This window comes from Zootoca vivipara, chromosome Z1, assembly GCF_965207765.1.
Source record: "Zootoca vivipara chromosome Z1, rZooViv2.hap1.1, whole genome shotgun sequence".
In the NCBI taxonomy this organism is placed as follows: Eukaryota; Metazoa; Chordata; class Lepidosauria; order Squamata; family Lacertidae; genus Zootoca; species Zootoca vivipara.
Genome location: NC_142583.1, coordinates 18,294,227 through 18,313,202, shown reverse-complemented (window position 1 = coordinate 18,313,202; position 18,976 = coordinate 18,294,227). Strand labels below are relative to the sequence as shown.

The window sequence follows — 18,976 nt, the reverse complement described above, 5'->3', positions numbered from 1 at the left end:
CCATTAAATATGAAACAATGTGTGCAGAATTAGGCATACACACAATGGAATATTGGGCTTGGACTATTGCCATAAAATACTGGTTACGATGCCATTTCTGTTGCCCACCATCAAGTCTGCTCTCTGATCTGCTCAAGGACTCTTATAAATCTAGATGGTACCAACTCCTAGAAAACAAAATTAGATGCATAGGCATTGAACTGGAGCCCTTGTATAATTCAAGTGAGCAATATATCTTCCACAATGTCCAAATCAGATTAAAGAATGTTGAAAGACAAAACATTGTGGCAGCTGCAAATAGAGTTTGCTCCCCCATGTTCTATGATTTAAATATCTTAGATAATAGGGTCAACTATGTTACAAAGCTAATACAGGTAATCCCAGCCCAACGTAGGGCATTTACGCTGGCCCGACTGAATGTCTTTCCCTCGGCATTTGTCAGGGGTAGATATCAGAACACTCCCAGAGACAAGAGATACTGTAGATGGTCTCTGAATGTGCCGGATACTGTAGAGCATATTCTCTTTCATTGTCCACTCCACAGCATGCTGCGTGAACATGTGTTGTCCCCCCTTCTGGGTGCTCTGACACCACAGCATGGTGGAAATGTTGGATTCTGCCTGTCTGACATTGACCATAAGGTGACTGCGGGAGTAGCTGAGTTCTTGGCAGCAGTGTCTCAAGGAGTAGTTTAATAGGAAGAAATCTCAGATTATACACACACACACACACACACACACACACACACACACACACACACTTAGTGTATGCAGTTTACTGTTGCCTCTTTGTGTGCATTTTAAATACTTTTGTATGTGACTCTTTCTCTTGCGGTTCTATGTGTAAAATGCCTAATAAAGGTTTGATAGTCAGTTGGATCAGAGGTCCAGCTTGGGTTGAACAATCTGAATCCCATTCCTAAACACATCATGAATCAGCTTCATCCAGGAGCCTGATTGGCTGCTCCTGCAGGCCAATCAGGTCGCTGATTCACTTCTACCTGGAGCTGGATTGGGTGGCTCCTGCAGACCAATCAGACTGCCGCATTCTGGATCCTATTGTTCTAGGATTCAGCTCAGTACATAACACCCTCCCACCTATTTATCTACTTGCACTGGTGTGCTTTCAAACTACTAGATTGGCAGGAGCTGGGACAGAGCAATGGGAGCTCACCCCTTCGCGGGGATTCGAACTGCTGACCTTACAATCGGCAAGCCCAATCGGCAAACCCAATGTCCTCATGAACAATGGATATTCAGAGGCACACTGCTTCTGACAGTGAAAGTAGAACACAGTCATCATAACTACTGTAGTAACTGTTTATAGTCTTGTCCTCCATAAAATGGTCTAATCCTCTTTTAAACATGGGTTCCATAGCTCAGCCATAGAGCACATGCTTGGCATGCATAGGGTCCCAAGTGATCCCTGGCACCTCCAGTTAGAGGATCCAGTTACAAATTATGGGGAGACCCTGGAGATGGACCATCAGAGCAAACAAGATTACTGGGCCAATGGTCTGAGTGCATGGCAACCTCAATAATATAACAGATACAACCGAAGTACTGAGTTTTTCACTCGAATTGAATGCTCTCTTTTGACAGTCCTGCTGATTGAACGGGGGTCCCTGTTACTATGTATGCTTATTATTAATCCTAATAAAGTCCTGAAGATATAACTCAGCATAACACAGAGCTGCCAACAGCTCCTGTGCCTTCAACAGTAGCCTGTTTTGCAGAAACTTAGCAGGTGCCTTTTTTTTTTAACAAACAGGATGGAAATAAATCCCTGCTAATGTCTGCAAATCATAGGGAAGGAGCCAGTAAAAAAAAGTTCAGTGGCAACCTCAGCAGAATGGCTTGTATGAAACTAGCAAAAACATTTAAAAAGACGCACAGGAGGCTGGATTCTTCCTGGCAGTGGTTGAAAGCCGAGTGCTGTTCGATGCATTGGCTGCCTCCAAATGAGGCAGGAGATGTTGGGAAAGGGAAGAGACAGCTAAGCTATTCAGAGGAAGGAAATACTGTATTGGGGAAAAAACGTTAAAACTCTGAAGACAAATTTAAGGAAATGCTGCTAGACATATTGGATTGGTTCCAGTTCAGTTCAAAACAGGGATAAGGCTGGTTGTTATCTTTCCACTTAACAATTAGTTAAGTGCCATTTTACAGCACGTACATTGAGTTTCCTACTGGCAGAATCTCTCTTAGACTACCTAATGGCTCTGCTATTCAGACTATCCCAAAACAACAATGCTCAGAAAAATGTTTGCATTCGTGTTTTATCTCTACGATTTAACGAGCTGCTAGAATATGAACATAAATTAGAAAATGTTTAAAATGTAATGTCAGTCTGTGCTGGGATACTCCAGTATTTCCTTGATCAAATCCTGCCACCTTTTCCCAGGCAGGTTCTCCATGCAGCTATAATGACAGGGAGAAGAAATATGGCAGGCGATGCTTTCTTCCTCAGTGAATAACTTCTTATTTTGTGTGTGTGTGTTTGTTATGTTTGTAAACTATTTTTTATTATATTTTGTACATCGCCTTGAGAGGCAAGTAAGTGTAATAGTAGTACAGTGGTACCTTGGTTCTCAAACTTAATCCGTTTTGGAAGTCCATTCCATAACCAAAGCATTTCAAAACCAAGGTGCACTTTCCCATAGAAAGTAATGCAAAATGGATTAATCCGTTCCAGACTTTTAAAACATCCTCTAAAGCAGCAATTTAACTTGAATTTTACTATCTAACAAGTCTAGTGATCCATAAAATGAAAGCAATAAACAAAATATTGCAGTCACACAATCAATCAATCAATCAATCAATCAGTAGTTGAGCTGGGTTCCACACAGTCAGAAAAACAAAAAGAGAGAGCCGCAAAAAACAAACAAACGCAAAATAAATAGCAAAAACAAACAGACCTCAGCAGCGTAACACTTAAAACGGAAGTGTGGCCCTCAAATCGGAAGTGTAACACTCAAAATGGAGCATGTTCGGCTTTCGAAAAAGTTTTGCAAACTGGAACACTTACTTCCTGGTTTGCAATGTTTGGGTTCTAAATTGTTTGAGTTCCAAGGCATTTGAGAACCAAGGTACCACTGTAATAATAACTATTAATAATCATCATCATATTTTGTGGTCACTATTTTACTCCATGCTTCTTCCAAGGAGCTTAGAGCAGCATGTGTACTCGCCCCATTTTACCCTCTCAACAACCCTGCGAGGTAGGTTTAGGCAGGAAGTGTGACTGACCAAAGCTCCCTCAGTGAACTTCATTGCCAAGTAGAAATGGGAACTCGGATCTCCCTGCTTTAAGTCCACCACGTCAACCACTGCACAACACTGCTGAGGTCTCAATGGCCTCGTGATGGCTACTGAGGATGGTTTTATGCCTGACATTTCCATCACATGAGCAGTGATCACAGAGTAGTGCCAAAAGAGCAGAAGCAGACGAGATGATACATTGCATCTTGAACCGCACAGCTTGCTGATGCCAAGCTTGACAATATGCTAGCTAGGATTAATGGCCTATCAAGATGTGTGTGACTCTGACAGAAGGCAGCATGACAGAAATAAACAAACAGGTGCCTGCAGGCAAACACTCTGCTCCATGCAGACCACAGCAGATGTCTTTATTGCGTTGCAAAGTTGCAGCATTTATCTGCATGATGGAAGGAAAATACGGGGAGGGGCCACAGCTCAGGAGCAGAGCCTGTGTTTCACATGCAGATGGTCCCAGGCGACGTAGCATCTCCTGTTAAAATATCAAGTTGCTGGTGAGGCTGCCCGAGACCCTGGAGGGACTACAACGACAGCAAACAATATTGGACAAGATGAATCAATGGTCTGCGTGCAAACGACAGCCTCGGTAATACAATAAATGGAAGAGCCGAGTTTTTAGCTAGCTGCTTCTTAGTGCAAGCGCGCCCGAGAAAAAAAAGTTTCTTTCTACGCAGTGGCATAGCGTGGGCTCCCAGTGCCCAGGGCTGTGTGGCAGGGAGGGAAACGGAGTCCACCTGTCTGTGTCACCCAGGAGATCACAGCGGCAGAGATAAGAAAAGAAGAGTCATTTCCGTGCCTGTAGAGTTCACTTCCAGGTTCCACAGAGCCCAGCAGTACTGAGGCAGCACCAGTTGTTGAAATTTTGTGTTTTGTGCCCATGCTACATCACTGTTTATACATTTCCCCCAGGCCTTAGAGTGTTCTCTTTACATTAAAAAAGAGAGGAAAAATCTGGTGTGTCGATTCGATCTCAAGCAGAAGCAAATGGAAACACAAACTGTTCTGCTACAGAATTAGTATTCAAGTTGTGGGAAGCTAGTAGAGATGATCTGTGAATCATGGCCTCCCTCCTTTCGTGGTTCCCCTTTTAAAAAATCCCCTTTCCCTGCTATGTGTCTGTTAGGCTTGAGTCCATCTCTGCAAAAGCACTTTCTCTCTCCCGTGAGTAGAAATGAGTCACAGAGGAACCCATAACTCCTGGGTTCAGCCACCACAAGCACACAATCCCAGCCATTCTCCAAGACGAGCAGAATTTTAATAGTGGCCGCAGCAGCTATTCTTGTGCATTCCTCTGTCAAGAAGAAGATGGGCACAGAGTCTAAGGGGATTCATCAGGATTGAAAGAAGCAGGATTAAGCCACCTGTTGCCTGCCAACGGAAGACATTTACCAGTGCTCTTCAAGCACTGCATAAGAGCAATAGTTCTTATTCTAGATTTTTGTGGAATAGTAATAACAAGTGTGACTCTGCAATGAAATGTTGCAGCGCAGAATGCTCCTTTTCAGCATTCCAGTCACTCCATTTCATTCTCTTTCCTTCTGTCCCTTCAGTTGGTTAGCATTCCACGGCCACAGAGCATGCTCAGTTCTTACTGGCTGTCCTAAGGTGTTTCTCTGTTGCACTGGGGGATTTTTGGGGGTGTGTGTGTGGGGGGGGGACAAGAGTACCGGCACCTCCTTTTCAGCTGCAAAAAACTGACATGGTACTTTTGCACTAACATGGTACCTTTACCAATTTATCAGTACCAGCACCTCATTTTTTATTATTATTTGTCCTAAAACCACTGCTTCGGAACCTGATCCTTGTTTTAGCTTTACTATCCGTGTACTGACGAAGGAGATTGCCAGCCAGAAAACAGGAAACTTGGGTGGGGGAACAAGTCGCCGTTCTTTCCTCTGGAGTATATGTACCCTCCCATCACCTGAGAGAATAACAATGTGGGTCAGAATAAAGGAGAAAGCATTTGTTCTGGAGCATAGTGTGAGGGAAAGCACTTTCAGAGCCACAGGCAGATGGCAGTAAAAAAAAAAAGGTAGCCAGTAGCTTAGGCTCTTTCTAGGCATGTTGTCATAGCAACAGGGAAGCAAAGATACTGCATGGCTGAAAGGGAAACAGGTTTAGCATTGGAAAAACTAAATAAGGCCTTATCTTGGTCATCACTTAAATCTTTACACTTGGCTGTCTCGGTATATTCACCAGAGGCATGCTTTTTCCATAGGAGCCCTGCCTCTTTCAGTCACTCGGCTCCCAGTCCTAAAATTGTCACCTTCACAAAGCCACCCCATTGCCTTACAGGTTCAAATCCCCTTTATGAGGTGAGCTCCCGTTGCTCTCCTGCCAACCTAGCAGTTCGAAAGCACGCAGCATTTGAATCCTTCTTCTCTGCTGCATCCTGATGGCATTGGAATATGGAGTTGTCTGGTGTGTTTGAGGACTGGTTGTGGCCATCATCCAACCCTCCTCTTATAGGGATATCCCATTAAGGGATCTGGCGGTTGTGGATCTCATCCGATTCCCTGCTGGGGGCTAGGGCCATGGCACGCACGACCCCTGGTGACACCACGGGGAGCTTTCATTTGTATTTGCATCAACAGGCTCTTCCCTCGGGGTGTTAATCTTATATGACTCCCCACTGAGTGGGGTGGAGTTATGCTTGCTCATGTGTCCAATGCCTAAGCCAATACCTCTCACTTGCTCTAACCAATAAAGTTGTGGCCTTATTTTACCCATTAACTCAAATCCATGTGTCACTGTGTCTTTATTTCTCGCGGGGGGCGGGTCCTCGAACCGCAAGTGGTTTAGTCATGCTGGCCACATGACCCGGAAAGCTGTCTGTGGACAAACGCCGGCTCCCTCAGCCTGAAAGCGAGATGAGCGCCGCAACCCCATAGTCCAGGGGTCCTTTACCTTTTTACTTTTTTTACAAATGAACAATAATTCACAAATTATTTTACAACAGGAACCATCTACAGAGAAGGGGATTCCACAGCATTTCAGTCACATCCCCGGAGACTACCGCAAACCCACTGCAGGTCCTCGTATACAGAAACTCAGCGCTGCAATCTCATGCACTTTGCAAAGAAAGAGGTCCCGGTGGCCTCGTTCTCAGATACTACAGCTGTGTATCTGTACAGGACTGGCTGGTGTCAGGGACTGGCGTAATGAAATACTGCTCCGTGCAAATAAACGTAAGGAAATTCCCCTGCATGTAAAATGCTAGATGTCAGGGAGAAAGATAGCTTCGGGTCCCTCCCTGCCCCAGGAGCATTCTAACATGTGACTCCGCAACATAAACCCCATTGTCTTACAGGATGATGTACAAACAATCCACAATCCACAAGTCACAAGTTATTTTACAATAGTCACCATCTACCGAGAGGAGAATTCCATTGCCCTGAAGTAACACAGTCCTGACTGAGGCTCGCTTATTTATTTGGAGTCTTCCAAATCTTATTAGCGTAACTTCTAGAGATTGCTTGCCATCGATTCTAAATATACTAAAGTAGGTTTCTGTGGAGGGGCAAAAGTGTATATCAATTTTCACAGATCCTTAGACGTTTCAGCCGCCTCTCTGTGACTCGATTTCGGAGGCTCAGAAAATTTCAAAGGAAATAATCCTGGCCTGGATTTCAAATTTCAGGGGAAATCAACCTGGCCTAGAAATGGCTGCTGGAGCAGCCAGTTGTTAGACTTTTCCAGGGTGGGGCTTTTTCACACAGGGACCTGCTGCCATTTCTTAAAGCTTCTGTCTTCTGCATAAGAGTTACAGGGCAAGGAAGGTTCTTAGCACATTGGCTGCTGTTGCAAGAACCATGCCTGAGTTTATATACACACAATGCATTGCCCTCAGCTGTAGTTGAGGGACAATTGCAACAGATTTCACACGAAAAACACTTATGTCCCTGTGGAGATGGCAGTACCAAATTGGTAGCATTGGCCCTTCTGGCTTGCACTCTTTTTTATAAAGACTTGAGGAACGAGATTATCACCCCTCTTTTATTGTCCAGGTTTGGGCCTCCCGCCATCACTCTGTGGGTGGATATTGGACTTTCTGTCAGATCGCCCCCAGAGGGTCCAGTTGGGCCCTTATACCTCCAACATGCTCAGTACTAATACAGGAGCACCACAGGGATGCATGCTTAGCCCACTCCTTTACACTCTCTACACCTGTGATTGTGTTTCTCTGTGCCCACCCTAGTAATAGGATTGTTAACTTTGCAGATGATACGACTGTGATTGGGCTCATCTCGGATAAGAAGGGTGGGATGGACTACAGAGATGAGGTGGAGTGGTTGATAAAGTGATGCAGAACCAATAATTTGCTTATAAACACAAAGAAAACAAAGGAGCTTGTGGTGGACTTCAGCAAGCAGAAAATTGATGTCCAGCCTCTTTTGGCTTGATGGAACCTGTGTGGAGAGGGTGACAATGTTCAGGTTCCTGGGCACTGAGTTACAGGAGGATTTGTCCTGGAGTGTCAATGTAAGGGGGATTGCGAAGAAGGCGCATACCGTGTTTCCCCCTTTTTAAGACGTAGTCATAAAATAAGCCATAGCAGCATTTCTACCGTAGAAATGGAAATTCTGCCCTTTGAAGTCATTTTATTTTCATTTGTTTACTGTTCTGTATTGTATTGTGCTTATTAGTATTTTAATTCATGTGAAGTGTTTTAATTGAGTTGATACAGCAATCGAGAAATTTTGTTGTTCCCACAAGGGGACGGACAATGACAATAAAGATCTATTCTATTCTATTCTATTCTATTCTATTCTATTCTATTCTATTCTATTCTGGGTCGCCCAACCACTGCCACAGTGTCCTTTCTCTTGGCAGATCAAGATGAGCAGGTGACAGCAAAGGTTGCAAGGCTTTTAACTGGGGCAATCAGAATAAGATCCACTATTTGACTATTGATTCAAAACCCTAAAATGTATTTTATATAATTGACTTTTTATTTCTATTCTTTGTATATCATGTTGTTGTTTTATTGCTATAGCCGATGGCTGATGCAAATAAAGATTCATTCATTCATTCATTCATTCATATGCACACAATGGCTGGTTCATCCATGAGGGTGCCTTTACCTGGATGTGAGAATCTAGCCAGGGTCATTTTCCTGTATGATGCATAGTTACACTGCCTCTCTTGTGTCATAGTCTCTGTTCCTATATGGGGGACCCACAATTCTGTGGTAGAACTCAAAGTTATGCTTTGCTTGCAGAAGGTCCCAGGTTCCATCTTTGAGATCTCCAGAGGGTTCAGAAGAGTTTATTGAATTTTTGGTTAAGTGAACAGTGGAATGGTCCAGTTTACTACATGGCACCATGGCTCCAAGATTTTTCAGTCTAAGGCACAAGCTGTATCCTGTATCTTTTCCCTTGCAGAGAGAAAAGCAACTTGGAGTTGGTGGGGATTTTTAGTGGTGAAATGGCCAAGTTCTTTATTAGTTAGCCAAGGGCTATCGATGGCACATAATAAATCACTGAGAAATGGCAAAAAACAAACAAAACATAGCTTCCTATCTTTCACACCACGACAATGCAAATAAACATAGCACAATTCAAAAAGGAAGTGAATTGCCATATGCATTTATAATTTAACTCGATACTCAATACTTAGCTTGCAACTTGGCTAACAGAAAAATACTAAATTCAAATTGGCCCTTTTCATAGAATCATAGAGGTGGAAGAGACCACAAGGGCCATCCAGTCCTGCCCCCTGCCAAGCAGGAAACACCATCAAAGCAAAGGACAGGCTTTTTTATTTATTTTTAAAGACTGGCTGCAGGAGATGCATGTGCAGAGGGAACTGAGAGAAGATAGGTGTGTGCTGGGCTCCCCCCCCCCCCAGCCGGAACTCAGTTCTGGTACCTCTCTGGTGGGTGCCATTCCGGCACTTCTTTTTCTCGAAAAATAGCACCAGGTGTGTGACTTTATATTTCACCAGGGTACTCTAGTGACAACAAATTGTGGCTGTGTTCTTTTTCTACATGCACACACGGTCCTGGCACCAGACTGAAATAAAGATAAATACTGAGCAGGTGGGCTTGGGTGATAGACCTGTTGCAGATGAGTAGGGTATAAATAATAAAATATTAATGTCGGTTTGGTGTTGACAATTTGCGCATGGATCCTGTTGGCTCCAATGCGAAGCATTTATACATAGAGAGATTTTTGCTTGCTTTTGCATTTCCAGAAGGAAACCCCCTTGCTTCTGTATTGGAGGGAAACTGGAGATGAAAGTCTCCCAGGCCTGCCCTGTCTCTGGTCCCCGAGCAGGGATGCAGCTCGCAGAATCCTGGGCGCCTGGGATTGGCTCTCCCGCTTGGGGGCGAGGAGGAGGCAGCGGCCTGGGCATTTGCAGTGCCTTTCCCCTCTGCTGCTGCTGCAGCCGCCGCCGCCGCTTTATTTTTAGCCGGCGGCTCAGCTCCGCTCAGCTGCTGTTGCAAGAGAGGAGGCTGGTGGGAGGAGACGAGGCAGATCTTCAGCCGGCTGCGAGTAGGAGGAGCAGGAGGAAGCCTGGCGCACCAGCCAAGCGCGCCCCGCATGCACGGAGCGGTGCCCTCTCCTCCCATCGCCCCGCAGCTGCTGCTGGGGACGCACGGCGGCCGCTGGCTTTCCCCGCGCGGCCCCCGGGAGAGAGCCGAGAGCGGCCGGAGTCCAGGCTCCCCACCGTGCTGCGGCAGCGGGGGCGCAGCTCGCCTTTGCAGATGGCCAGTCCGGGCTCCGGGCTGCTGGAGGCGACGCAGCCTCCGGGGGACTCGCCGGAGCCAGCTTTGGCCGAAGCGCAGCAGTGGATCGAGGTAAACGAAGCGCCAGCAACCCACCGTGCCTCCCGTCGCCCTCCCCTTCATGCATAGGGTCCTTTTGCAGTAGCTCTCTCGACTCCCCACACCCACACAAAAAATTATCCCACTGCAGTGCTTTGGGTCACCGATCCGCGCGAGATTGGCAACCGGTTTGGGAAAGTGGGCGCAATTTTGCGCGCAAGGGTTCTCCATCTCTCTCTTCCCCCCCCTCTCCCTCTCCCTCCATCTCCGGCTCTGGCAGTTTCCCCCTGATGGTGCAGAGTTGCCATCGCCTGCTGAAAAGACAGGACGTCGGTGAGGTTCAGAAAGAGCTGCTGCAGCAGCAGGTTCAGTTCGCGGGGCACATTTTTTAGGCGGCTAGAGGGATGCGTCTCTCTCTCTCTCTCTCTCTCTCTCTCTCTCCTTCTCTCTCTCCTTCCTCTCTGTCCCTGCTCTTCTTCTTCCTCTGGTCGCCCTTCCTTGCAGTCTAATCTCTTAATCGCATTTATTTCCCTCTCTGGGCAGAATGAAACGAAACGAGAGATTGTAAACAAGGGGAGCGCTAGGCAGAGAGCTAGCCTATTCTCTGGAGGAGGAGGTCTTGGGGATTTCAGAGCAAGAGCTGCTCTCCAGGTCTGGATGCTGAAAATGGGATAATCCAGACAGGTTCAAGTGCAGGAGGGTGCTGTGTCAGCAGCGGCTGAGGGCTGGGTGGAATGAATGGGAGAACGTGGTCCACATGAGGATGGTAATCTCTGATAATTTACTCTTATAGTTCTGTTGTCCAGATCATTGTATACATAGTGATTTTCCCCTCCCGCTCCTTCCAGGTAGCAGAATAATGCACCTATTTTGCTTTGCGCACCTGAGCGGAGAGTCGTATTTTTGACCACTGGGATTTGTCGTTAGTACATCCAATTACGGCCCTATAATGAGTGAACTATTGTTATCATTATCACTGTTATTATTAAAGGCTTTAGTTTAGGCCTTAACACGCTATTGGGGAAGATGAATGATGCTTCTACTTTGGAACTATACAGAGCGGTTGAGTTTTGTGTCCATACGTGCAAAGAGGCGGGAATGAGACTCTCTGAGAACATCAGTACAGTATCAACCAAAGGTGCTTCTTACAGATTGACTTTAGGTTCCAACTGAGCCTTGGCTGCCTTTTTCCAGCAGAGAAGCAGAGTTCTGTGTGACCTGAATGCTTGCGCAGAGACTAACTCAAGCTATATATAGCACCTCCACTCTCTGTGCCTGGGAAGACGAGAAATAGTTTGCCTATAAAAAGCATGAAAAATATTCGAATCGTTTGGAGTAGGCAAGGAAAGTTCATTTTTAGAGTAACCTGCCACTATTTCGAGGGTCACATTGCTGTTCACATGTAAGTTCAATATCAAAAGGGTGTACAGTATTGGCGAGGGGTGCTCACCTCCAACCTTCGCTCCCCTTGGGTGCTTTTATTCCAGCCTGGCCCACTTCTAGAATTGCCCTAGGAGAAAAGTGAGAGGGCTTGTAAGCATTTGATTTCAGGGTGGATTAGAATCTGCCAATCTTCTCATTAAATCAGGGTCGTCAGTCAGCATGACACCCCTTTCAACCACCTGCAATTTTGCTCATTTCCACCCTACAAATGTTGATTTTCCCAACCTGGGAATAATTCAACAAGCAGTTAAAAATCTGACACCTAATTGTGCCACCTGGAGCATCATCCACAATGCTCTTGTGTTGTTATTACAGTTGTACCTTGGCTCCCGAACGCCGCAAACCTGGAAGTGAGTGTGCTGGTTTGCGAATGTTCTTTGGAACCCAAACTTCCGACAGGGCTTCTGCGGCTTCCGATTGGCTGCAGAGCTTCCTGCAGCCAATCAGAAGCTGCGGTTTGGTTTCCGAACGTTTTGGAAGTTGGACGGACTTCCGGAATGGATTCTGTTTGACTTCCAAGGTACGACTGTAATTTGATTTTTATTTATTTTAGAACATATACCACATGATTGGTTTTTTTAAACAAACAAACAAACAAACAAACAAACCCTCAAAGCAGTTTACAAAAGAATATAACATTGAATCATCCCCCCCCCACTCCCATTTCTGTGTCTCCTTGTTTCCCCTTACCTTCATTTTTTATTTGGTGGCACTTGTGCCTATTTCTTGGTAGGCTTCTCCAGGCATGAGCACTGCCTAGATTTTTTAAATAGTGTTTAAACATTCAGATTCACAAAACTAAGGAAAACCATGTAACACAGCAGCTTTAGCTTACAGTATTTGTGTTGATTTGTAAAACGTTTTGTGATGTATTTTGTCGTTTTACATCTTGGTTTTATAACAACAACAATAACAATAATGTCTCTTGGGGAGCTGGGAAATTTGGGCTTGTTTTTTTATTTTTTTGCCTTTTACTAACTTCTGCCTACATGTTTGGACTGCCCCACCTTCATGCAGTATTTGCACACTACATTGGATGCTAGGAACAATGACAAAAAAGTACCTGAAGAAATAAATAGGAGCACCATGAAAATAAAAAAATCGTTTACCGTTTTCCCTTGGAATTTTTTTTAAAGGGTGCACATGCACATAAAGTTCTACCTTTGCACATGTTTTGTTTGTACTCAAATGGAGGAAGAAGAAACAGCAAATTAGAAAGGAGGGTCGAAAGCACCCTGTGGATTGACCCATGCCTATGACTATGGAGGGGAAACAGCAGTTTTGCAACCCAAATGCAAGTGTGTATGGATTTCTAAGCTCAAACTGGAATGGGAAAACAGTGGATTTGCAGTGAGATCCTGCACAAATTTGAGCTTCCTGCTTCCCTTTCCTGCATATCTCTTTTGATGCAAAAACCAATAGTTAAAAACATTATGTACATGCAACACCCTGTTCTTATTTTAATGGGACAGATATGTGATCAAAGAAATGTGGCTGTTCTTCTTGCACATAATTTTGCCCTCAGTTCTTCTGATCTATTCCTTCCTGTGCATTGTAGCCATTCAAAACCCCTGGATCCTCTGTGCCCAATAAAAGAGGGATACAGTATTCTTCACCAGAAGGCATGTGGGTTTACAGTGGTACCCCGGTTTAAGTACACAATTGGTTCCGGAAGTCTGTACTTAACCTGAAGCGTACTTAACCTGAAGCAAACTTTCCCACTGAAAGTAATGGAAAGTGGATTAACCCGTTCCAGACGGTCCGCGGAGTACTTGAACTGAAGCGTACTTAATCCGAGGTATGACTGTAATTGGTTCCAGAAGTCCGTACTTAACCTGAAGCATATTTAACCTGTAGCGAATTTTCCCATTGAAAGTAATGGAAAGTGGATTAATCCGTTCTAGATGGGTCCGCAGGGTACTTAAACTGAAAGTACTCAAACCGAAGCGTATTTAAACTGAGGTATAACTGTATTGTGTTGATTGATTGAAGGGCCTTGTCAGCCAGGTCTTCAAGAGTGCAGGGGCTTTTAATTTCTTTGTTACAGTGTGACAGCTCCTTTTGTCACCAACTGATAAGAGGGGGTAAGACAGATTTACAGGTGGAGCCTAGGCTAAACTTCTGCCTGGGACTTCATTGAGTTCAAGGGGACTTACTCCCAAGTAAGTTTGAACAGCGTTGCAGTTTGAGTCTTGCTGAAATTGGAACATGTGATCAGGCAAAATGAGCTCTAGATACAGTTTACTTTAGATCAAATGTGGGCAATTAAAAAACAAAACAAAACTTGGCCGAGCCAAATGAAAAATGAATAAAGAGTCATGCGAAATCTTAATGGATTAACTAATTTGTTATGGGAAATGTTTCATCTTGAACCTACGCATTCCTTCACCAAAGTAACTTTTGGGCTGTATTTGCATGTACAGTAATGCCATTTTGCATGATGAGGATGAGACACATTGAGCACTGGGCGTGTCTTACCTTTGTTCCTTTTCCTTTCTTGAGGGCAACTGCCAGAAGATTGTAAGCTTCTGCTTTTTTCTTTTTAGATTAACCTCAGGTCGCTGTGTCCTCTGAACTCAGATAAACCGTGGTTAACCTTAACCATGGCTTGTTGAAACAAGCCAGCTTAAAACTGTAGTTTAGTCTGGGTTGGGATGTTACATTGAGTTGTGAGGAATCCAAAACAGAAGCAAGAACTTCTGCACTCCTCACAGCCGTGCTGGAGATGGGATTCTGTCAGCTCCAGGCTGGTGGAGAACCACTGGCCCATAGGCCAAACTTGATTCACCCGGTCTTCCCATTTGGCCAATGAGGCTGGTCTCTGAAAGTGACACCCACCAGTCCCACACAGGTCATCATATGTGATGTCAGGTGCGAGGCAGGCAGAGCTTTGGTTTCAGAAAGCAGGACAGATCTTCCTGTGCATCGGCTGCTGTGCAGAGACTTGTCTGGTGCAACTAAACCAGCCATTCCCAACCTTCGGCCCTCCAGATGTTTTGGACTACAATTCCCATCATCCCTGACCACTGGTCCTGTTAGCTAGGGATCATGGGAGTTGTAGGCCAAAACATCTGGAGGGCCGCAAGTTGGGGGATGCCTGAACTACACCCTGCAAAAAAGCAGGCTTGAATCGTCCATGCATCAGCCGGGCAGTCCCAGGCCTTAAAATGTTCCCCATCTGGCGCCAAACTGTGGTTTGGTGCTACTCACAAACCAGATGGTTATGTCACTTGGCAATGATGTTGGGGAGCTGAATTATTCAAAGCTGTATTAAATCTTAGTGCTTGTAATCGTTTAGCGCTTTATTAGACGGCTATTTAAAAGATAAAGGGACCCCTGACCGTTAAGTCCAGTCGTGAACGACTCTGGGGTTGCGGCGCTCACCTCGCTCTACAGGCCGAGGGAGCTGGCGTTTGTCCACAGACAGCTATTTACATTATTGTAAATGCTTATCTTCATTTTTTTAAGCTCCTTTGAGGAGTGAGAATTGCAAAATATGTGAAAAATATTTGGGCTTCTTGCTATTCATTTCTTTGCTTTATTTCATGTATTTCTTCTACAGACCCTTCACTTTTTAAGAAAGCAGCATGGGTTGGGTTTAGTCAAGATTCTAGAATGTCAAGTGTTCCTTGAGGGTTGCATGCCTCCACCCACTCCCAAGATGAAACATAATAGTTAGCTGTACAGTCCTAGTCTTAAAATAGCTATTAATCTAGTAACCACGGCACATGAGCTATCTTTCTATCAGAGTATTTATAGAGCCGTTTGCTACATCTCCAGCAAAAGTGGTCTAATAAACAGTGTGTGAGGTCCTGTAATAAAGTCTACATTCTCGTTTGGGTATAGACTTGCTTGTTAAGCTTCGACAAGTCAGTTTCTATAAGGGCCTCGCCAAACAATTGGTGTGGTAAATCTGGTTTCTCATATCTGCTCAAGAAACCTACCTCTTCGATCTCCCTGTTTGTTTCTGACATAATTTACTTTCATGGCACTTCATACTGCAGGATTTTGTGTCACACACTGACAGGGCACCTGCTAAATACTTTGTGCGACATAAACTATCCAAGGATGCAATTCCTCAAACCCTTACACCACATTACTACTCCTACTCCTACTTGTTCTTCTAGTCCTCTAAGCAAAAATAAAGCACGTAGTCACAAAAAGGTCAATGAAATGAATAGTAACATATCAAATTGGATAGAATACATAGGCACAGACATGCAAACACACATGCTAAAATAACCATCCCAGTAAAAACAAAGTGCTCAAACATTGTCAGAGTTCAGGCTAAAATAATGTTCACCCGAGTGAACAAGAAAAGCTCTTCGCCTCATGTCGAAAAGATGACATTGTAGTTGTCAGGCGGGCTTCTCAAGGTAGAGAGTTGCATGAGCTTTATTTTATTACTAGTGTATTTCAGCCCGTTTAATAACGGGCGCTAGAACATCCTGGGGTTCGGAGAAGCGCTTGTGCAGCGCTTCTCCGAACCCTGAGACCGGTCCTTGCTGTCGGCGGCAGGGGGACAGGAACAGAGGAGGAGAAAGCGCTGCGTTCTCCTCCTCCGTTCCTCTCCCGCAGCCACCGACAGGAAGACATCCCAGGGTTCGGAGAAGCGCTTGCGCAGCGCTTCTCTGAACCCTGGGACCTGTCCTTGCTGTTGGCGGCAGGGGGACAGGAACGGAGGAGGAGAAAGCGCTGCGTTCTCCTCCTCCGTTCCTCTCCCCCAGCCGCCGACAGGAAGGACGCGCGCACTCTCCCCCCCCGCCTCCTCCAACCGCCGCTCCTCATGGCCAGGGAGGGTTGTGAGGAGGCCTTCGCCGGCCTCCACCCTCGCTTCCCTGACGTGCCCTGCAGTGAGGCGGTGTCCGGCGGGAGCGGCGGTTGGAGGAGGCAGAGGGGGGGGAGAGTGCGCGCACGCAGTCTCTGCTGTCCAATCCCTGTATCTCTGGGGCACATGCGCAGTGACCCAGGGACACACGGGACAACTGGACGCAGGGACAACTTGGACATTATTATATAGGATTTGGTACCTGTGTGTTCACCTGTTCTCCTATTTTAAGAGTGAATATCTAGCCGGGAATTTTTGTTAAATGACTAGATCATGGGTAGGCAAACTAAGGCTTGGGGGCCAGAGCCGGCCCAATCGCCTTCTAAATCTGGCCCGCGGATGTTCCAGGAATCAGCGTGTTTTTACACGAGTAGAATGTGTTCTTTTATTTAAAATGCATCTCTGGGTTATTTGTGGGGCATAGGAATTTGTTCATATTCCCCCCCCCCAAAATATAGTCTGGCCTCCCCACAAGGTCTGAGGGACAATGGACCAGCCCCCTGCTGAGAAAGTTTGCTGACCCCTGGGCTAGATGAATGGGAGCAAAGCAAGTTTCTTCTTATGTTCCACGTAGATGGGAAATACCGGTAATTGTGTAATTGAAGGGTGACTTGACATGGTACAAAAGCATTTAATTGTGCTTGGGGCACTCTTTAATTGATCACATTGAAATACCTGCTCCCTCCCTTTCTCCACTATTTACACACACACACACACACTTCTAATTGCTATCAAGCCTTGGTGGAAGGGAACCAATAGCAGGCTTTTAATTGAAAGGTGGGGTAGAGATCTAAAAAATAAATGAAAACGCACCTAGTGTTCATTGCAATTGATTGATGAGATTGGAATTCAGATATACCATATATATTGAAGATCTGATAAAATGCTAGTGTCTGTGGACTTTTGGGTGAATGTTAGCCTCAGAACATTGGAGACATGATCAAATTGCAATTTTTTTTTGGCTGAAGGAGATAAAATTTGTGTGTGTGTGTGCTTGGGAGAGCAGGAGACGCACTGGAGTAATCTGATGTGAATAAAATGGACTGACTGGAATGGTATTTATTTGTTCTAAAGTGTTTTTAGAGGTTTCCCAAGTATTGGGGTGAGGGGAGCTGGCAGGAAGAGGATGGAGAGGAGCATGAACTGAATTATAATCTTGTTTCAATTGGTTTCAAGTTCTTTTTTTGTTTTAAACCTTGATATTAAATATCCACACTGGGCATTCAAGATTGTGTGATGCAAGAATGGCCAAAAAAAGAAGGAGGTGTGACTTCTACATTTTGTCCTGAACTTGCTGAAAGGCAGTTGGAGAATTTGAGCAATTTCCATTAGAAATTGGTAATTTAGGATTTATATATCAACTTCAGCAAAGTTATACTATGTTGAGCCACATGAGCATGTCATGTGCAAGTGTTTTTAATTCATTTTCACTGTGGAAAATTTAAATCGAAAGGCCTCCTCTTTTCGTAGGTCTCTCTTACTTGATTCTGTTAGTCACAGGTGTTTATTGCTCAGGGGTTGCCAACCAATAATTAACACTGTCAGAATTTGAATTTGTTACGGGTTCTGACAGGTCAACAATGTTGGCTTTTCCACTGCATATGTGTGGCATGGAACCATTGACGCAACCATTCATAGACCTATTTATTGATCAGGTTTTTAAAAGCCAACTTCTGTTCAGTGCAAAGATCACCAGAGCAGTTTACAGTAAGAACAACCAATTTCAACAATTCAGTTAAACAAACTATAAAACTACAAACGATTTGGCACAATAGATGCAGCAGGATAAATCAGACAAGAAGTTGCGCAGATTGCAAAAGATTGACAAAAATAAATAAATCATGACACAATTTCACAGGATGCCATTTCAAAGGCAGCCCTTTCATTTCTCCTGAGATCCATGGATAAAAGGTGGTATACAAATTTAATGGACGATGAAGATAATAAACCACCTCACCTCTGATGACAGCAATACCTGGAGAAGCATCTCTCTAACTGATTGCAGTGCATGGGAGTTCAGATTGATGTAAAATCAGGCATTCATTTCAGGTATGCTGGACCCTGAAATGAATGCCATGCAGGGTTTTGAAAGGAGAAATTAACTTGCATTTAAATGTGAGCTATGGGCTGCAGTTCTGGGGTCACAGTTCAATCTGCAGACTTCCTCCTCCTTCCTCCTCTCAATTCATATGCCAAATGTTGGGCTTTAAAAATCTATGCTGACCTGATTTACTGATTCACATTCCTTCTACTCTGTTGTGTGAATTGACTATCTATCTAATAGGATAGTTCTTTGCGATGGCCAGTTTGCACGACCCATTTGCCATATTCATTTGGTGCAGGACAAGTCTTGGGTGTTGCATTTTTTAAAATTTGCTTTTTTTATTTTGCTATCTACCTTGGACTATAAAGGGAGGGTGTGTGTATGTGTGTGCATGCACACATATTTAAATGAACAAAGGAATGGTGTAGAAAGTGAAATAAGCTCAGCAAATGGGTCATATGGATTGGCCCATGTGACTTGGCTGTCCGGCAATGCTTGCTAGCCCTTGCTGGGGATGGTATCAGTTCTCCAGTAGCAATGCAGCAGTCCTTACAGATGCCCCTAGCAAACTGGTAGGTTTGTTGCATTCTACATTGTGTTAAGGAACCCCAGCA

General features: G+C 44.8%; 1 protein-coding gene across 3 annotated transcripts in view; it reads left to right on the top strand.

Annotated features, from left to right (window-relative positions):
- Positions 1-9,611: 9,611 nt before the first annotated feature.
- Positions 9,612-18,976, top strand: part of LIMCH1 (LIM and calponin homology domains 1) — a 193,827-nt gene continuing 184,462 nt past the window's right edge. For all 3 annotated transcript variants that reach the window (XM_088658862.1, XM_088658871.1, XM_088658859.1), the window contains exon 1: positions 9,612-10,080. In XM_088658862.1, the coding sequence (XP_088514988.1) occupies positions 9,988-10,080 (93 nt within the window). In that variant the 5' untranslated portion in view covers positions 9,612-9,987. The remainder of the gene's footprint in view (positions 10,081-18,976) is intronic.